This window comes from Corvus kubaryi, unplaced genomic scaffold (genome assembly GCF_017639235.1).
Source record: "Corvus kubaryi isolate FWS band 111438036 unplaced genomic scaffold, C.kubaryi_AGA036_p1.0 74, whole genome shotgun sequence".
In the NCBI taxonomy this organism is placed as follows: domain Eukaryota; kingdom Metazoa; phylum Chordata; class Aves; order Passeriformes; family Corvidae; genus Corvus; species Corvus kubaryi.
The window spans coordinates 2,199,108-2,219,972 of record NW_024582061.1 but is presented as its reverse complement, the minus strand read 5'-3'; the positions used below and the strand labels follow the sequence as shown (position 1 = coordinate 2,219,972).

The following is a 20,865-nucleotide window of genomic DNA, read 5'->3' as shown; positions in this document are numbered from 1 at the left end:
CAGTCTGCAGACTTGGCTTATCGGAACCTTTTAAGATCTGTCTTTGGGAGCTGAAGAAATCCAGTTCCTTTGGACATCTGTAATCCACCTTTATGATGATGTCGCATTTCAAAAATGCCAGCTTCAAAAATATCTGCTGCAGTGCATATAATATGGGATTTACTTTTTAGTTTAAACCAGCTAGAGTGAAGATATCTTTTCTTCCTTCTGAGGGAGTGGGCTAGGGGAGGAAAACAGGGAGAAACAGGTCTCAGTTTCTGATCTGTCACCATTCATCTCCTCTGGCAGTCAGTCTGCAGACTTAAATACTATATTCTTTGTCCCCAACATATTTAACCTCATTAACTTCCTATGAAATGCTAAATACTTAGGTTGCTTTGCTGGTGGCGTCTTCAAAAGAGTGCAGTTCCTTGTGCTGTAGGGAGGGGTCCATGTTGCTGTTGCATGGCACCCGAAATGCAGTTGGAACTGAAGCTTTGTTGCATGCTCCTGCTTCTGGCTGGGCAGGTGGCTCTGCTGTGTCTGGGAGTGTGCTCAGCTCCTTCTCCAGTTCTCCTGCTGGGAGCCCTCATTTTTCAGCTGACTCACCTGAAAGCTTTGGGTAGAATTTAGGTTGATAAGGAATTTCCCTCAGATGGACTTGTACCAGTAAGTGGTGTAAGTTGCTTTGAGAGATGTGGAGGGGGATGCAGCTGCCCTGCGGACTTCAGGGATGGTCTTCTGTTCATGCTCACAGTTGGCGTTCCCCACTTAAAACTGAGCCCTCAGGTTTTAAACGCTGTGGCTCACCAAGGGTGACTGTTGGTGTGTGCACAGGAGGTTTGGGATGAGCAGGCAGCCAGTACTTCCGCTTAGGTGCCCAGCACTTGGTAGTGATGACTCTTCTAAATTGTAATTGCTGTTCAGTGAGTGACGTACATGCTCTCCTAATAATCTTTAGTTTTTCAGCTTACACGTCAGGTGTGGCTTCAGAGTATGTACCACTTGCAGAGTTACAGAATACACAGTGCTCTAAACAAAGAGGCTGTGTCATTCTTTTGTGGTAATTGTCCAAGGCCTGGATCTTTAATGGATTGTACACAAATGCTGGGTATTGACTCCCTAAATATTAAGCAACCTTTTCCAATTGATATATTCGCCAGGCAAGCTGACATAGAGAGCCTTCATTTAAACTCTCTAGATATCGTTGTAGTCTATAAATATTTATGTCAGGACATTCACAGTGTGAAAGGCTTGCTATTTGCTCCACATGGACAAACTTAGAACACAGTGCTTGCATTTGCGAGTAGAAATGATCTTGTTGTCATTTCTGCTTTTTGATATGTTCTCTGGTGAAATGGTTATGAAAATAGGGTGAGGTTTTTGTCTCATTATTATCTTGCTACAGACCTTTTTGTTTTCCATGTAGTTGGCAGAGTTCCCCACCAATTTTGAAATGGAGTCAAACATACCAGTCTATGAATGGGACGGGAATACTGTTAATACCTTTGTCTGTAATACCTTATTCTTAATATACTTTTAAGAAATTAACCAGTCAAAGTCTAGGTTAAAAGAAGCAATGCTTTAGTTAGTAATACTTTGTTTCCTTAGCAAAATGTTATAAACTACTTGGAGAAAGAAGCATATCAGTTTAAAAGATGGAATGCTTTTTGAGCTTCAGTATTTATATGGACAGAACAATAAGGAAATGTTTTTAATATAAACAGACATGGAAAATGGCAACATTCATACAGATTTTTTTAGTATCTTGTTTCAGGATCACATTACCTAAGTAGAATTACTCCCTTGTGATATAATCAATGTGGCAATAATGGGATTATAGTTTTAATTCTGTTTATGAGGGCCATGTGTGAGCTCTTGATGTCAGATTTGAAAAGTAATCATATTTGAGATGGAGAATTTTAATCAACTAGCTATATAATTTTGCTTAAGCAAAAATTGTTTGTTTTCTTCTCTATGATACCTTTATATTTTCCCCCTTTTTCCTCCTCTGTCTTCCCAGTCCGTTGCCAGAGGAAAAATATAGTTTGTATGTAGCATGCTGGGGTTTTTTAACTGTTTGTGCCTCTAGAACTCCTTAATAGCAAAGATTCTCCTCTGTCCATTGTCAGAGAGTTCAGGCTTCTAGAAAGTAGATGATATGTTTGCTGGAATTCTGGAAGTTAAGGGTGTGTGGAAAGCACCAGAAATTTAAGGTGTCATAGAATTTCAAACTTTGTTACCTTAGTTGTTCTGTCAAAGCAGGGAATAAAACTCCTGCTTATACTCATAGTATTAGTGTTAATTGAAATATTAACACTTCAGAAATCCAAGAATCCTCTTGTCCACACACAGATTAATTGAAAGGAATATTAAGAAGAATAGAGGAGTAGGCATTTGTAGACCTTGTAGTGACTCTCATTATGTCAGTTTAGAAAGTGCAGTGATGTTCTTATAACAACTCAGAAACTTAACTGAAGCTCAACAGTTACCCTTTACCCTGTAGGTAATGGCAAAATGAGTAAGTAAGATAATTCCAAGTTTGGTGGTTTTGTTTTTGTGGGTTTATTTGTTTTTCTTTTGGATTTCCAGAAATGAGCCCCATTCAGTATGAAAAAGACAAGATCATTCACCTTGTCAGGGGGATCCTGCATATATCTGTGTGTATCTGTTGTTTTCTGGGGTGCTTTCGGGTTGTTTTTTTTTTTTTCTCGTGTGTCATTACATCTAATGTAAGCCTGTTGAACATTTGACATTAATAGTGCTGTGATATTAAAAGTACGAGAGTTAAAAGTATGCTACAACAGTTTTTTTTCACGAAATAAAAATTAAATGTCCAATAATTCTCAAAATTATTGAAGTATGTGCACATCTTTCCTTACCCATTAAAAACAGTCCTTGACTGTCCATTTGAACTGGGGTCTTTTGTGCTAAATTCTATGTTCCTGCTTTACAGCAACTTCCTGATAGTGCTTAAAAAATCTAAAGTAACAAAAACCCCCAGCCTCAAAACAGAATAAATAAGCTGTTTTGTTTGATTTGGTTTTTACCTGGTGAAACAAACTGACACACTTCAAGAAATATTTTTTGAGTATCTTTTAGACTGGCATGCAACCTTGGATAAATTGTTGGAAAAGTCATCTGAGAGTAGTTCAGTGCCTGTGAACTTCTTGTCATTGTGGAGAAAGGCCTTGTTTGTTGGAAGCGTGCTGCTGTTGAGGATGTGATTTTTTTGATCCATGTGGAGCTAAAAGCAGTTGGGATAAGACCCCATGGCTGGGGCTGTTCCCATGTGCTTGGGTTATGCTCCAGCAAAGGAGGTGAGTGAACTGGTAGGATTGACTGGGAGTAACATTCCCAGGCCATTCTCAACTGGATGTGCACCCTCAAACATGTGCTGTCTAGGCTGGAACACATCATGAACTGCAGTTGCCCCAGAGCAGCAGCAAACCTTTGGGCATTCCCACCTCAACTTGCCAGGGTGTACAAGGTGTACCTTGCGCCCTTTAGCGCTCCTTGGCTTTGGGAAATGGGCTCCTGCCGTCACAGCACCACAGTGTTGTGACTGGGTGCTCTCCCTTGGTGGAGGGACGCAGCTTTCAACAGCTTCCTGGGGAATATGACTGAGGCTTTTGGTTTGTTTTCTCATTGTTAGAAGTGCTGTAGGAAAAGGTGATGGCAGAAGGTGTGAAGGGCAGTGTTTTGTTTCAGTGTGATCTGGTTGTCTTCCCTGTCATCACAGTGCTTAGATTGCAAAATACCATCCCTATTCAGATGTGGGACTCTAATTGGTAGAGCCAAACAAGACTTCTTTTCTGCAGGAGTAGAGGTGCTTGCTAACTAACTTTTTCATTAAGTAGATCGTGTCAATTTAAACATGGGTGTTGCTGGTAGAACTGGGGAAGTATTGCTAATGTATATGGAACTGGTATGACTTCATCTGCAGCACTATGTGTTATTCTGACAACTGTTTGAGAAGCTGGAAGAGTGTTGAAGGAGGATTATGAGGACACCTGAGAAAATGAGATGTATAATGTTGAAGTTCTGCAGACATTAATGTGGATCACAGAAGTACTTTATTACACATCCCTGAGGAGCCTTCCTGCTTTCCAGAGCCTGCAGTTGGCCCTGGAAAGTGCCAGGTCACCTTTATTTTGCTGCTGCTCTGTAAGCAGAACGGTAATGGAAGAAGGTGGTAGTGTTTTGTGGCCATGCAGCTGCAAGCAGATGCCTGACCAGGGAGCATTGGCTCTCTGCTCATCCTGTTGTCAGCCAGGTAGATTCAGAATATAAAGTTGGAAAAATGTCAGAGCTAAAGTGCTGTATTCCAACCCCATGAGAGTACAATCAAAAGAACTTCAGAACAGGGGAGTCCATGTTACAGAAAGGTGGACAAAAGATCTGTGTGAGTGTGCTACCTAGCCCTGAGAAGAGCCATGCTCTGGTAATCCTGCTATAAAGCTTTGTTGCCAGCAGGATGATTTAGCAGGTGATGCCTGCTATTTAGAAAGTTCTTTTGCCTGTCATATGCTGGGACTTCATGGTGTACTTCAGTCATGTGTGCTTTTGCTGTAATCTGGCAGGTCTGTTGGCTTTCTATGGCTGGACCTTTTTTTTTTCCCTCCTCTCATTCTCATGTCTCCATCCTTCTATATCTTTAGTAAGGTAATTTTTGTCCCCTGTATTTAGCAGGCTAAAGGATGACTTACTGCCTTTGTACCAGCTAGTCCTGCAGGGTGTCTTGGTCTCTACAGCTAGTATCTGGCCAAAAGCCTGAAAACAGTAAAGCTTAGTGCAGAATCCAAATGCTGTTGTTGCCTAGCTTGGTGTCTTTGCTGTTGCACTGATATGACTACAGATCTCCTTCACTGGCCTGCTGCTCCTGTGACCTTTTGAGTTACCGTCTGAACAGCCCTTGCATGGCTTCAGCGTGAGGAATATACTTCAGGTTAGCTGAAAAGAGGAGAAAAGGTCCTTTCTGCCAAGTTTGGGCTGCCTCATGCTTGTTTACTAAATTCCTACTTGCCTGCTGTGTCCTACAAGTATGTTTGTGAGAATAAGGAGGTTCAGAGAGAAGTGTTCACAGTAAAAGAGGTATGGTGGGCACTAGAAAGTCAGTTTTTTAAAAAATGTATGGAATTGTGTATTGCACGGAAAAAATTGGGAAAGTGCTGTGACAGAGAACTTGGTGCAAAATCCTGCCCTGTTGCTTCCTGTGCTTAAAACTCTTATGTATTTCCTGGTGATATTGTTGTTTGCTTGAAAATATAAACCATCTCTGTATAAGTTTCTTGAGGCTGGCTCCCTGCTATTTGGAAAAGTTTATGTTAATTTTCAAGTTGTCTCTCTTCTTACTTGAGTCTCCCAGGCTTTATTTCCAATGCTACCTCAACCTTTTCATTCTTGCTTCTCCAAATTGAGCAGCAAAACTCAAACATTTGCAGAAAATAAATAGACAGAATTTCTTCTAAGCATGAGCAGTGATGAAGAAATTTGAAACCCAGGGAGTGAAGGGCCAGTCCTCATAACTGACTGCTCCAGAATCCTTGTGCCAGTCCCGAAACTTTTCCCTACATTCTTGTGTTGGTTCTCTGGGGGACGTCTTGGGGATGATTATTGTATTACATACAAGGAGTTTTGTGTATTGAATGGTTTTAAGGAGGTTGCAATTAATGTTCTTTGCTGGTTATCTACGTCTGTTTCTCTTCTTTTCCTTCTCTTGTGAGCTGAATGTGAGTGCATGTCATTCTGTCAAGGCATTTGGAATCCTTACTGTGCCTCATCCAGGTCAGCATGTATTTGTTTGGTACATCTCGTCACTGTGTCTCCTCTTTTCTCCAGTCCTCATGTTTGCTGTCCTCATAGCAGTGTGCTTGGCAGTACCAATTCACTTTAGATGCTCAGTTCTTCAGCAAGACTTTTAAAAGATGGGGAGTATTCCCGTCCCAACTCAAGGACATCATCTTTCAGTATGACAATCCATGGGGTTTCTTACCAGTGACTTCTACATGGATATTTCTTTCCACAATGTCAGCAGTTGCTTAGTGGTTTCCACACTACGATTCTGTGGCAGATTGCCACATCTTGTCAGTGGCCACCTCTGCTCTGAGTCCTATTCCTTAACTGGAGGTTCATGAGGAACTGGTTCACTAATTAGTCAAAGCTGATGCAGTCCCTCTTTTCCCTGGTGTGCTAGCGCTTATATTGGTTTGATTTTTGGTGTGAACTGATTCTGGACGATGCCTGGCTAAAAATTGCTTTTTGGCAGGTGGTGGGGAGAGCTTGGTAGCCTTCTGCTGGTTTAGCTCCCTGCATTGTCTCGCCGTGGCACGGGATGAGTGCTCAAGCCAAGGCAAAAGAGGGGTCGGGAACTGACAGCTGGAAGTGAAGCTGGGGAGAGAGGAGATAGCTGCAGTCGCATCTTGAGCAGATCCAGCAGGCTGCCAGTGAAGGGGGGAGATCTGCTCCCCCTTGCAGCTCCCTGCTGCTCGCCTTATGTCGGCTTTGGAGTTTGCTGGACCACTTCTTGAGTTGATTCAACTTGCTGCCCCAGTCAAACCTTTTGCTGATGTAGTGATTTGAATCAGCTTGGAGAGGGGCCCTTAACTAAGGGAGGGGTTAGAACAGCATCACTGGGGCTTGGGAGTGAGAAAAAAGGATTTGGGGGGAATGAGACTGTGCTAATTGCTTTAGCCAGGCTAAACTCCATGTCAGTGAAAGAGAATGAGCATGTCGAAGGTAACGCTGACCTCACCTCATGGCACCCAGAGCTGTCCTGGATCACTGAAGGTAGAAAGGAGAAAGTGGGAATTTGTGGAAAAGGCCACTGGACTAGTTAAAGAAAAGCATGACAAATTCTAACAGCTTAAAGTTGCCACTTAAACACCAAAAATATTAAAAAACCTTTTTAGCTGGTAAAGTGCTTGTTTTATGTTGGTTCATCACTCTGCATCCTGTGGGCAGCAGCAGTTTTATGCCTGTAACAGATGCTCACAAGTCAGATGTACAAAGCAAGAGTTGAGTAAAAAAGTGTAAGGGAAACCAGACTTGAGTGTCTTGGTGATTAGCAACTTTCAGTAAGAGAGACAGGAGTTGCAGCCAAGAGAAATACGTGGTGTAAGAACTGGAGTTTGGCAATGGGAAGAAGGATGCTGGTAGAATTCTAGTTGTAAAAGTAAGACAAAAAAAGACAATGTCTGGACTTTAATACTGCATGTGGTAAACTTAGGAACATTGGAGTTAAGAAAGTTATATGCTGAGTGACCACTACTGGCAGGAGTTTCTTACGATGTAAATTATTTTTGCTGCTGTTGAAATGTGTTAAACTTGAGCTTTTGTAACTTTTGTGTTCTTTAAGGAAACACTTGTTCCTGCTGGTGGGTACAAAAAAAATCCCTTATTTTATAGCTAAGCATAGTTTTTACTCTGTATTGGGTACTTCTATTAGAAGAATGACCTGCATGTAGACCTCTCAGGTGACAGAGGATATGGAAATATTCACTACTGTTTCTGTTTTTGATTTCCAGGATAGGTGTTCGAAAATATGTGCTTCTCTTTGATGTACTGTAGTTTGTTGCAGTTACAATGTATTTTATTATGATCTCTATAGAAAGAGAAATAAAAACATGTAGAGTTCAGCTTCTTAAAAAAAAATCTGAATTGTGTCTTTTTGCCCCATTATAACTTAAATTGCCAAATAGTTGCCCAGCTTTGAAAGGAGATGCTCTTGGACTTCTTCCCAGGTTATTAGTATAGTTCATAACTTCATTATTCAAGAAAGCCATCTTTTCAGTGTCTTGTGCTTTTGAATTTGGGACAGGGTGAGATCTTCTGGCACAATTTTGCTCTTGGCACTGCTGCCTTAGTGAAGTAAATGCAGAGATGGTACTAGGTACTAATGCTGCCAACTTCAGTTACTGGGTTTTATAGCACATTGAAGCCTTCGTGTTTTCTGGGAAGGGCTGGAGGCAGTGGGGGAACAAACCTGGTTTTTATTATTTTGGTGATGCAGGCTTCATTCCTGAATGTTGCAACAAATTGGAAAGCTTAACGTCCTCATCTGCCAGCCCTTTGGAATGTGTTACAAGTTGTGGCTTTGAATCAATCTGCATGAAGCTACACATCCTAAGTGTAGCTGTGTTTCTCCTGAGTTGTCATTCAGCTAAGCTGTCTCGTTGATGCAAAGGTGTTTGTCTGCAGTCCTTGCCCAGCCAGTCTGAGCTCTGAGTTGAGCAGGGAGCAAGTAACCTCTGCAGCGTGGCTGTGTTAGGCTCAGCAGCGCCTTCAGGCCTGGCTGATCACCTGGTGTTCCAGTTCAGTGCATGCTGTGTGCATGGGTGCTCTGTGTTGCACATAATAATGGAGCTTGTACTCACTGGTGTGTGGATTTACTTTTTTCCAAATGCTGGGCATGCTGTCTTACTAGAGAAGGCTGTGCCAGTTGGCTGCACACTCTCCTGTGTGCACTAGATGACACTGAGCTGGCTGTTAACTAGATTTTTCAGGTTACAGTTGTAGGCAGGCTTTAAAAAGTAGAGGGTTTTATTATATTACAATTTTGTACACCTTGCAGTTTACTGAATACTTTTTTTTCCTGAAATGTGGTCATCATAAGCAATCTGCCCTTCAAGAAAATGTACTGTAATTAATTTTAAATCGTAGGGGGTGGGAAATTATGCAAGGAAGGGAAGGAGATAGGTAATAATAAATTCTTTATATAAAGATTCTCCATCTAATTTTAAAAAGTCTAGCCCTTCTCCATGGGAAGATAATCTCTAAACTTGAATGGTTTTTTCCACAATAAAAAGTTGCTTTCTGAAGAAGGGAATACAAATACAAATTTGGTATTATTAAAACAAACAAAGTTTCACCCCTCCCTTGTTCTATCTGAAGTTTATCATAAATCAAGTTATATTCAGTGTTTTAAATTCAGGATGACAGTCTAAGCAATTTAGTTTTCTTAAAAACCAACAAAACTCCCCTCACCCCAAAACATACATGGCAGAACTCATTTAATTGCAGGTAGATGAAGGAACTTTCTTAGTTCTTTGAGCTTCTGCCAATTCACATGTGACAGTGTTTTTGAGAAATTGTTTTGCAATAAGATAGTGAGGGGAGTAGTCTGATCTTGGACACCAGCTTTTGAATTTACTGGAGTCTGTTAGTATTTCTAGTTTCAATGTGAGTTTGGCATACAGGGAACTGTACCTCTTATGGCGGTGTGGCCCTTGACATTACTGAGCCATGCACATCTTTGGCTATGTAAATTTTGCCCTTTTGGTTAGGATATTCATCCTGCTGCAAATTTGAAGTGCCCACCTACGCTAAGGAAGAAATCTGCAAGACCCCTGTGAAATTTGTGTGGTGACAGGTAAAGAAGCATTTACGGATCTAAATGCCCATGTACAGCACCGGTGCTACAGTTTCTGTGTAAAATGCAGGGAAAGGTAGAAATGTTTTCTGATAGTGGATTTAAAAGGATGTCATTGTCTGCCTTATACGAATGTAGTGTTTTTCTGAACCTTTTGTTGAAGTAGGAATAAGGCTGGAATTTTCATAATGCTATATACAGCTTGTAGTTAAGGACAATTAAGCAGGCATACAACATTTAAGAAGCTGTCTTTTTTTTCATGGTTACTACTTTACATTAGTCATCTTATGTGTTGTTATGAAAAATATACAGACTGTGCAAACTGACAGAGTAAGCAAATAAAGCATATAAAATAAAAGCTTTGTGTTAGAGAACTAAGCAGGAATGGTAGAGCTGAGTTCGAAAGAACTGTGTTGTCCATTCCTGTAGGTTTATGTTTCTCCCTACCTCCTCCCTACCTTCAGCACTCTAAACCAACATTTGCCTCATGCTGTGCAATGAATTTAGTATTTTTATGTACTATATGTAAAATGTCTGAGATATATAATTTCAGGGAGTATTGACATGCAGGTGGCTTTGATAGCTTGATGTCAATTATGCTTTTGTAGAAGACGGGTGTATATTACTAAATTCTGTAAAGAAAAATAATCCTTGCTCAGGTGAGCCAGCACTGACTACTTAGAAAACTGTTTTACCCTTGCCTTTCTGATCCTTCTCTACAGAGCAGTGTCATTTGGGCACTTCAAACCTCCATTTTCTTTGTTCTCTCCCTTCTTCTTTAATGTTATTTTAATAATGCACAACCCAGAATAGCGAGCTGCCCATTACGAAGGCTTGTAACCAAGTTGAAAAGCTTTGAGTCAGTGCTTTTTAGTCAAACTTCAAAATGTCTCCCCAGTATTTCTTTTTTTTAAAAAGATACTCTTAAATCAGTAGCTACTGATGGCCTGATGCACCATCAGTACAAGTTATACTTGATATGAGTGATGTTAACACATCTGTCTGTGTGTCCCCCCGTTTCTGTCCCATGTGCAGCTGCCCCGCTGCTGCTGTACGCGAACCGCCGGGATCTGCGGCTGGTGGACGCTGCCCATGGCAAGGAGAACGCTACGGTGATCGTGGGGGGCCTGGAGGACGCGGCCGCCGTGGACTTCGTGTTCCTCAAGGGCTTGATTTACTGGAGTGATGTCAGCGAGGAAGCCATCAAACGGACAGAGTTCAATAAATCCGGGAGTGTACAAAACGTGGTCGTTTCTGGACTTCTGTCGCCCGACGGGCTGGCCTGTGACTGGCTGGGGGAGAAGTTGTACTGGACAGATTCGGAAACAAATCGGATTGAGGTTTCTAACTTAGATGGGTCACTGAGGAAAGTTTTGTTTTGGCAAGAATTGGATCAACCCAGAGCAATCGCCTTGGATCCTGCAAGAGGGTAAGTCTTTTTAAAAACAGTTGCAAATAGCAAAGCTTGTACTATTTCTCATTTGTTGAATGATTTCAAGTGCTGTCGTCAAAGTTATCCTAAGCCATTTTGCATCATTTGTTTCTCTTTCTACTGGTATGATCTGCAAACTTCTGAAATCCATTCATGTTGGTTTGTCAATAATCAGGAATCATCAGACTTTAAAAAACAGTTCTAGAAACTTAGTTTGGCTATACTGCAGAAGATTAGCAGAAGCAGAAGTTCTAACCTAAAACCTAATACAATATGCTTTGCTCAAAAGGCTGTCAGCTGCCTGTGGACAGACTTGTGCCTCTCTCAAATGTCAAGAAATGAAATTTTTTGGAGCTTTATTCATTGTTGATATTCATGCTTTTTTGAAGAATCTGAAGAAATGGGAGAAGTCAACATACTGTATTAATAACAACTTGAGATGTATTTTGAAGCTTAATCAGAAAATTTACAAGAGAGGCTCCTTTCCCCACCCTTGGGGGAACTCCTGTTTTAAAAAATCTCGTGTTTTTGTCTGAGCTCCTTCTAGAACTTGTGGTTTTCTCAGCTCTCATTTGAGTCCCTGGATGTGGCTCTTTCTGCTCTGTTCTTGGAACAAAGCAGTGTTTGCCAACAATGGAAAATTCAGTAGAGTTTTGGCGATGTTACATAAATGACTGGCTTGAGGTTACCCCACGGGCAGTCATCTGTGACAAAGTATTTGGGACAGCCAAAGTGGAATATTAATATTAATGAAATGTCCTTGATGCTGTGTAACCTTTTGAAAATATTTTATATCTGTAGTATAAAATTTATTTTTACTAGCTTTTCCTTGCACAAACAAGAAAGTTCATCTATTGTACTGCCATTTCCCATATGTTTTTCAGCCAACTCTTTTTCGGGAGGGAGAAATCAGTGGCTTGTTTCTTTGAAAAGATGAGGGTTGTGTTTTGCTGCTTGCCACTTACTTGCATTACAGTTTTTTTGTTTGGCTTTTTTCCTCCAAAAGAGGAAAATCTCTGCAAAACATGGCTTCTTTCCTGAACTTCATAGAAATACCATATCTTGAATATTTTCTTCTACAATTTCAGTAGTCCTTTGACAATTTATAAACAGAAAATACATTTATTTTCTAGTACATATATTTCAAGCTTTAGAAATAACAAAAGGATGGATGTGTGCTTTTCCTGCGTATTTGCAACTTGTAAACTGGAGCCAATGACAGCGTTAGTTCTATTTCATTATATTCTAGAACTGTTTAAGAGTATAAGGAAAGTGTAATGTTCATGTCTTTTCTACCCACCATCCCAAAAGTGAGAGAAAAAGGAAGGAAAAACACAGTGGCTTTGATTTGGCTTGTAACCAGAGAGACTGAGGTTCTTGTTGGTGAGGAGTAAAGCTGTTGTGAAGTCAGTTGGTCTTTTTTTAGAACAGTATTTGTTTTTTCTGAATGTGCACAGTAATATGCTCAGCAACCCCAAGTCGATGTTTGCATACTCTTTACTCTTTCCTAATACTTTACTCTAAGAGGAAAATACAAGAAGAAAAATGAAATAGATCAAAAGTAAGGCAAACCTGTTAGTTTTTCCATACTGATGATTTGTTAAAGCAGTAGGAGTAAACATACTTCAATATGCTGAAATTTAAAACAACTCAAGCAAAAAAAAGCAAACACCAAGCCCCCTTCCCCAATCCAAACAAAACCCCTCTAACCAAAACAAAAAAAGCTTTCCAACAACTGTAATTTAAGGACAGAATATTTTCTTTCTTCTGAATTTTTGAATAGGTCACTTTCTAAGTTGTTATATGAAGGGTATGTTTTAGGAAAGGAATACAGCACTATATCCATTTTCTGGTTTACCATATTGTAGTTGCAAAAATTGCAGTTCTCATATGCAGTTTTATAACAGAAAACCTTTTGGCTTTTAATAAATCTGGTTACGTTTCAGAAGAGCCTTCAAAGCTTGAAATATAGGTGGAAGAGTGACATGAACACAGAGATGTAAATTTAAAAAGATAAATAATTCTCCAAACTGTTATTGTATGCATGCTGCTTTCACCAGTATTTACATTTTTTTAGCCCTGTAATTGTCTTTTGGTTTCAAGATGTTGCCTGGCAAATAGTTGTAGGAGTAAGCCATAAAAAATTCTAAGAGTAGTTAATAAAATCTGAAACCTGGAAAAGCAAACCCCGTTATTTTCCTGCAGTCTAATCCACCTCCTATTATGCTCAGACGATGTTTGTCTCACATACAATTTTATAAACTTGCAATTCATGGAAAGAAATGATTTAGCAGCAAAACTTACACTAAGGTTGTCTTTAACAATAAGTTCAGTTTTTCATCAGAGTTAAATTGTGAAAAATAGTTGATCTAAAGTAGCATGCATCAAGTATTTAATGAAAAAGCTGATTTAAGTCCCAAACTACTAGTCCTTTCTGGGGTTGCATGTATATTTATTAAATGTATCTGTCTTGCTGAAAACATGAGAATGCCTACTTGGAAATGAAATGCTAACCGTATAAACTAGCAGAGATACATAGTGATGAATAATGCATTTTCTTGGAAGTGTCCCACCTAGTGAAATTTAGTAAAAATGAAATGTTTCACCAGTGCTCTGGTCTTTCTCACAACCTGCTGCTGTGGGATACTCCAGGGTTGTGAAGGTCGCTGCTCGGTGCTGCTGTGATGCTTTGGAGGAGCGTGATTGGGCTCTTTCAGAGCAGTTACAGAAACGTTTGAGACGTTAAAGAATAAGTGCTTTGAGTAACCTTTACTTCACTGCCGAAACCATCAGGTGATTTGTGCGTGAGGTTCTATGTGTAACTGAGATACTGGAGTAGAAATTAGACTTGGTTCCCATGTCTGTTACCAGTAATAAGAAATGCAATAGGTTTACTAATGGAAAATATTTGGTTACTGAGGCACAGCAGCCAAGTCTGATTTTTTTTTTTTTTTTTCCCCCCCTTACTGTAGGAAGGCATTAAAATCTGAAACATCTATATTCTTCTTACTGGCCATCTCTGTACATTCTGAGGTTTGAGCTTCTCATTGCTCGTGTTCGTACATTATGACTTACTTGTTTCAATTGTCTTGATACTCAATAAAATACTGTGTGTGCAGCAGGAGAGAGAAGGGCCCCAGATGAAGGTGAGGGGAATGGGGTGTTTGTTCAGCCTTCTTTTGAAGTCAGCTGGCAGGTTTCAGGAAGGCTTCTTGGTCCTATCCATCCGTTCTGGAACTGCTTATTCCTGACTGGTGTTAAACATGAAGCCCTTCTTAGTAAGATCTGCAGCTGGGGATAACACTGCCAGTTTAATGGTGACCTTTTGCCAGGAGAAGACCACTTGTTAGATCACCACGTGCAGGAGAGCACTCTGTTTAAGAACAGCTCACGTGAAAGTTGAACAAGTGGAAAAGAGATCTTTCTGCTTCAGCACTCAAGGTGAAAAAAAAAGGCATATGCAGATTCTTGAGCAAGTACTGCTTTAAAGTGCAGTATTGTATATTTGTATTGCTGTTTTCTTGTGGTGTTGGGGGTTTTTTGTTGTTGGGGGGCTGGTATGTTTGTTTATTTTTGTTTTTTAATTTGTACAGCCCCTTTGTCCTCATGGTAAAGACTTCATTATCATAGTTACAATTCCCCAAAAATTACCCTGTAGACAACTTGATCAGCTTTCTTCATAAGGAGCACTATCAGAACGGAACTGGCTTTTCTCACTTCCACATGTATTGTTCACCACAAAGGGAATTTTAAGTGCCTGCTAGAAGTGGTGACTAATTGCTTGCTTTTCAGGACGTGTTTTAAATCAAGTGACTATATAGAGTTACCTTAATTGTTAAGGTCTTGTAAAACTTTTGGGTTGTAAAGGGTTTTGGTTAATGAACGGAATTAGAATACAAAGAGCTACAACACTTTTTATGGCAGCTGAAGTTGATTTCTGGATGAAGTACTTTGAATGCTGGGGAAGATCTTCAGGTTTAATGGGTACCCCTCCCCCAGCAGAGTTTCGTTTTTTTCATGCAAAATTTTGCAGGGAGCACATACTTTTTATAGACCTACTTCTTTTGGTTTTTTGAAAGTTGGAAACAGGTGTCTGAGCATGTCAAGCACAGAAGCAACTGTAGAACATGCCTTACATCTGCACATGGTAATGAAAGATTTGTGGGAAGTGGTGGTACTTTCACTGAGTGGTAGGTGTTATACAACAGAATAAGGAAAGGGAAATGGAGAGTTCTAATAACAGTTACAGTACCTTTGATTTTGGGGAAAAAACATTTCAAAAATGAAAAAAAATCAGAATTTCTCTGTAAATTCACTTCTACAGTATATTTTTGTTTGCAGGCAAGTTAACATTGCATAAGATGGCACTTTGGATGTAAATTCCCAAAATAATGCAAATAACTGAAGGCTTTGCTTCATACCTTCTCTTGCTTGATGCCACCTCTCCCTTGGGCAGGTTGTTTCTGACTGGAAATCTTTCTGCTGCTTTTCAGTTGACTGTAATGTTTCACAGGTGACAGATGAGTGCACTCAGCAGATCGTTTGCTGTAGAGCCTGGCTGTGTACTAAGCAGGTAATTTTGAGGTTTTATGGGTGACATGTAGGCACGTGATACGAAATCTGCAGACTCCGGTGATTATGGCACAGAGATTTATAAGGTGTATTTAATCTTTCTTCACCTAAGGAGGCTCTGTTGATCAGATGATGTTGATCGTTGCAAATACATCGCTAAATTCAGGTAATAGCTAGGATATTAAACAAACCACAAGGTATTTTTTGGTTGCTTAAATATTGCAACAGTATTGCAGAGGTTGTCCTGATGAAACTGCATCAGGAGTGGCCTACCTTGCCTCTTGGGGCTGCATGTAACTCTGGGAAGATCTAAAATGCAGCTCTGCTGTCACTCATAGCTGGGTGATCCTTGCACAGGCACTGCTGGGTGGCATGAATCTCCAGGCATGGCCTTTCAAAGCAGAGAAGGTTGCCTAGGCCAGGATTATATTGTATGATTCAAAACCCAACAGGGTACAATGCTTCATCCTGCAAGAGCCTAGCGCAGCATCTGGAATGTCCTTGCCATCTCTGGCTCCAGAACTACTATAGCTCCCTTTGCCTCTCAAGTATAAGCTGTTTGGAATTTTGCTCTTGGTCCTATGTAGGTCTTTGTACTGGGAACAAGATCAGACACTATTCATTTACTGTACTCGCCTTGAATTTTAACTCTAGGGGGTTGGTTGTTTGTTTTTCTTTAGGGTTTTTTGTTTCATTTTAATCTCATTGACAGGCTGTTAATTTTCAAAGTTTCTCTTGCAAAACTTTGCAAAGTTTGTTTGAGATTGGTCATGTATGGTCTATATAATGCTAGTTTCTGGTCCAATGCTAGGATATTTCCATGTTGTTGGATAGATGCAGAAATTGTAAAGGTGTCATTTTATTGCACTGCTCAAAATGTTAGCTTCTTCCTCATCATCTCTTTTCTCCTCATGTGATGGAGAAGGTGAAGGAAGGTAACCAGAAACCCACATATTTAAAACAGAGTGAGGACTTGGAGAGGTGACCTCTCTTGTAAATCTTGCTGTGCTGGTTTTAGATGTTACTGCCACTGTCTGCCTGTCCTCACCCTGCTGCCAGAGGTTACCAGGAACTCGGAGGAACATGCTTGCTAATATATTTTCTTTATTTTGCAGGTGTTTTACCTAGTTTTCCCTTTGTGGGAGGAGATGGGAGAGATTTGGCTTGCTAGAAATCAAACTAGAGTGAACAGAATTGGTTAGTGCAGAACAAACATTCTTGTTAGAGACTTGTGTAGCAAAGTTGTAGACACTTTTAGCTGTAGGCGGGTTTGAAAATAGTCTTACATCCCCACCTCCTTCTTTCAGTTCTTGGGCTGGAAAACAAGACTGTGGAGAGGATCAGTTGAGAGCTGTGCTTTTCCTCCTGCCAGCATTCCTGTGAATCAGTCACTAGCATCTTGCAGCACTGTAGAGTTTGTCAGAGCACTTAAGTTCTTTGGCTTTTTTTTCCACTCTGTCTTCAGTTTCAGACTTGTTCTGGTGAGACATGTAAATATGGCATGCAACATGATGGTGTGTTGATAATTTAAGGTAACTTTCAAGAGTATGACTTGTCCTGTCCTTTAACAGGTCAGTGTTGCCGTGATAAAGGTGACAGGAATTAGTTAACTTTATGCAACTTGCTGTAAAGTATCCATGTATCAAAGTATACTTCAGATATTTGCATGCAGTGTTTATTTAATAAGTTAGAACTAAGTATTTAAAGTGAGGTAGTAATTTCTGGTCTGCATGAATAACGTCTGGTGGGCAGGCTTCTGTATCTGCATTTTCAGTCTCTACAATTATAACTTAGCGTCCAAGTCTAGACTGTGAAGACCTGTATTTTAAAAAAGAAAAATCATGATTTTAGACTTCTGTTATGCATGATGTTAATTAAAAAATATTTTTTCACACGCGTTTAAAAATGAAAATAGTCCTAAGACAACTTTTAATAACTTAACAGGAACTCGAAGGGACCATACTAATTTACAGCAGAGAGTTATAATCTGCTAAGCTGTTCATTCTATGTTCTTGCTTGAGAAGTCCAAATAGCATTGCTTGTTAAGGAAGCAGAGTGGCTTTAAAGGAATGTCCATGCAGTTTCTGGGGAAGAGGCCAGAGTATAAAAAAAAAGCAAACTTACAAATAATCTTCCTCTCCCCCAAATATAACTTACAGGACTTGGCAGTGTTTGTCAGGAAATCATTACTTCAGAATCCATGACAGCTATTAAGACTTGTATCAGGGAGCTTGTGATTGCTCACTAAAACCATTGCAGCTGACTGAGCTTAATAATCACAAGGAATTGGTTTTATAATTCATCTTGGGGAAAGGTTTTGTTTGTAATCTCTTTACTATCTCAAGGCAGGGTATTACAGAGGGAATTTTTCCAGAAATGATGGTGAGCCTTGCAGACAGTGTGTGTTAAGGCAGATCTGCACCAGAAGACAAAATTAGCCTTCACTGATTACAGCTCATTACAGCTCATTGTAAACTTTCTCTGTGCATCCTGCAACCATCTTCTTGCCTTTGTCAGTGAACTTCAGTGCTACAAACGCACTTTCTGCCATAAGATGAAATTGCACTCACAGTTCTGGCTGTGGTGTATCAGCCAACAGACCTGTACAGCTGACATTTGTAGCCAGGCAGACCCAGCCTGAGTCACAGTGGGTCCGAGGAGCATGGTGGTGTGTGGCCTTATCATGGAGTGCACAGATGGAAGAAATCTTAGATTTTCTTCACTTAAAATCAAGGTAGGGTTGTTTGGTTGTGGATTGGCTGTGTCCTCCATCCATGTTTTGGGGAGTTACTGAAGTGTGTCCATTTTAGAGTGTAAAGTTTGGTCCAAACTTAAGAAGAAAGGTTTTGGTCTGTTGTAGAAAATGGAGCAGAAAGTTGCCTTTGTTCCTCTAGAGGACGTTGATCATTGGATTCATGTTTTTGACCAAAAAAAAATTGATTTCCGGCTTATTTCTTAAAGAAACCGATAAATTCCTTTGCTAACACGATTTGAAACAGACTGATAATATTCTTTAAGTAAACTGTGGATTAAGTTTGTTTAAAAAATGAAAATCAGAGCACTCAGCTGTATGAAATTTCGACATGATTAACAAAGAAAAAAGTCTATAGAAGAACCATCTTTATTTGGCTGCATTCCTGGGAAAAAATAAGTCTATCCCTGTGGAGAATGAGTGTGTTTCAGTACTGCCTTTTCTGTAGAATGGTCAGATAAAATGTCACAGGATAATACATTGTCTGGAGGACATTGAGCAAATGCAGCTTTCACAGTGCAGCCAGTGAGAACGGAGGACATACTAGGGACAGATGCTGAGGTGGCCTAATAAAATACCTAAATAAGCATTTTGAGAACTCGTGTGACCCTGTGACAGGAGCAGATTAGAGTTGGTTCACATTAGAAAGTGCCAGGGTTGTTAGGTGAGCCTATATCTGAACCAGTACTATTTTACCATTTCAGGGTCTGTGTATATATGTCCTGAAAATCAGCTGAGCAAAGCAAAAGTTACCACTTTGGATTTCTGCTTGACACTTGGAGAAAGAAATTACTCCTTTTAGCTCTTTGTTGCATAACCGTAGCCTAAGTTGTGAGTTTCTGGTCAGTCTGTTTCTTTCGTGGTAGATTCCACCTTCCAGCTTGTTTTTAAATCATCTGTCCCAGTTGCTGGTGTTCTGTAATGAAGAGAAGCAATAGGAAAAACCAGAGCCTTTTCAGTGGGAGCGGAGTCACTTCAGATGGGCCAGCGATGCGGTTCCACAGTATTGCTCTAGATTTTAAGCTGTGTACTTTAAATGCATATGTGTGGGTGAGAATGTATATGTAATATGTGTTTGTGGTGTCTGTGTCTCGTTAATTGTATCTCATACTTGAAACAGTCTAATTGTGTTGTACCTTAAAACCTAAAATCCAAACAAACTGACAGAACATCTCCTTCTTGTCCCCCCAAAAAACCCCCAACCAAAAACCAAACACAAATAGCAAACCCCAAGTGCCCATAAATATGGAAACCTTTTTTCCCCTTGAACCGATGAGTAGAAATACAAAGAACAGTAACACATTTTCTGGACCTTTATGGTTTAATTAGAATCCTTCTAATACCACTCTCCTAAAAAAAAAAAAAAAGAAAGTCAGCATTCTGGGCCTCTCTCTTCCACCCTCCTCCTCCGCCTCCTTTCTTTCCCCAGGGTTGTTTAACACATACTTTACATTTTCATTTCTCATTTTCATTTCTCATGGGAACCGTGTCATTTCTCACTTTTACATCTTAATTCCATGTTTCAGCATAAAGTATTAGTTGTATTAAGTTTTCTCTGTCACTTCAAGCAAGAAGTAGTAAAGATAGGAAATTATGCAGCTAAGAGCACTGTTAAGTCAAAGAGCTTTTTTCTAAATAAATCTATGTTAAGTATGAAATTTATTTTTCTTATTCAAAGGATAAGTAAGATCTCTGCTCTAGCACATTGTTTAAAAATTCCCTTAAAATTCAAGAAAGGTGTCTTGCAAATTAAGCTTCTTTTGCTGTGTATTGTAGCAAAGCATATAAATGTCTTCAATTCTCAAGTAGAAGATGATTCTTTTACTATAAACAATATGTTTGTCATAGAATAAAACCGTGCCTTATATCATGATCTAACCTCCAGGTTAAATTCTGGCAAACTTCCTCTTGTACTAAAAGATACTATTTTGATATTTCTATGATTTTTCAGCATGCGTTTTTCTTGTATATACTAAAAAAATTTTTCTCTGTGAAGTACATGTTTAGATAGATCTGGGTATAAGCCTGGTTAGCCTGGGTTAAAAATTAAGTGGGGGAGTGAAATTACTCAAGAGGCATATATAGTTTATAAAGTAGTGGGCTCTGGTAGGTCTTGAACTGTAAGAACATCCTGGAAGAACTTCCAGATGTGTAAAACAAAACCTGCCTATTTCTTACTGTAAACTCTTGAAATGTGGTGGAGCTCGAGCAGTTGTTAACAGTCCAGAGCTGTCTGGTTTTATTGTCCCTGCTTATGTTGGTAAACTGGTGCTTCACCTGATCGTGAGATGTCACACAAATGTTCTGTTCAGGTTGTGCTGTAATTTTGCTGTTAAACAATTCGTTGTTTTATTGCAATAGGATGACACTCTGTTTTAATCAGTATTTTATAATGTGCTTACAGTGGCCAGCAGTGGTAGCTGGAGGTTCTGAGTGAGCATTTCTGTTGCCCTCTCTCTCCACATGTGTAAAAGCAGCCTCTTGACTGAGGAGGAGGATTGCTGGATGTGGTGTCCAAGCCAGCCCTCAGTGCTGAGCTGGCAGGCGTAGGATGGCTTGGCCAAGCAGTCAATACTGTAACCAGAGATTTGTTTTAGTAGAGGTCTGATTGCTGCTCATAACCACTAAAAGCTTAAGCATTAAATAAATTATATAGTTCTAATCAACATTTTATAACTACAAACCAAATTTGGATTTAAATGATGGATACTATGAAAGCATGAAAGTACAATGTGTTCTTGAGGTTTGACAGAAATTTGT

General features: G+C 39.8%; 1 protein-coding gene across 3 annotated transcripts in view; it reads left to right on the top strand.

The window, feature by feature from the left end:
* The window catches only part of LRP6 (LDL receptor related protein 6), a 121,344-nt gene that overhangs the window by 4,396 nt on the left and 96,083 nt on the right, over window positions 1-20,865 (top strand). For all 3 annotated transcript variants that reach the window (XM_042050557.1, XM_042050556.1, XM_042050558.1), the window contains exon 2: window positions 10,385-10,778. In XM_042050557.1, coding sequence (XP_041906491.1) covers window positions 10,385-10,778 — 394 coding nt within the window. The remainder of the gene's footprint in view (window positions 1-10,384; window positions 10,779-20,865) is intronic.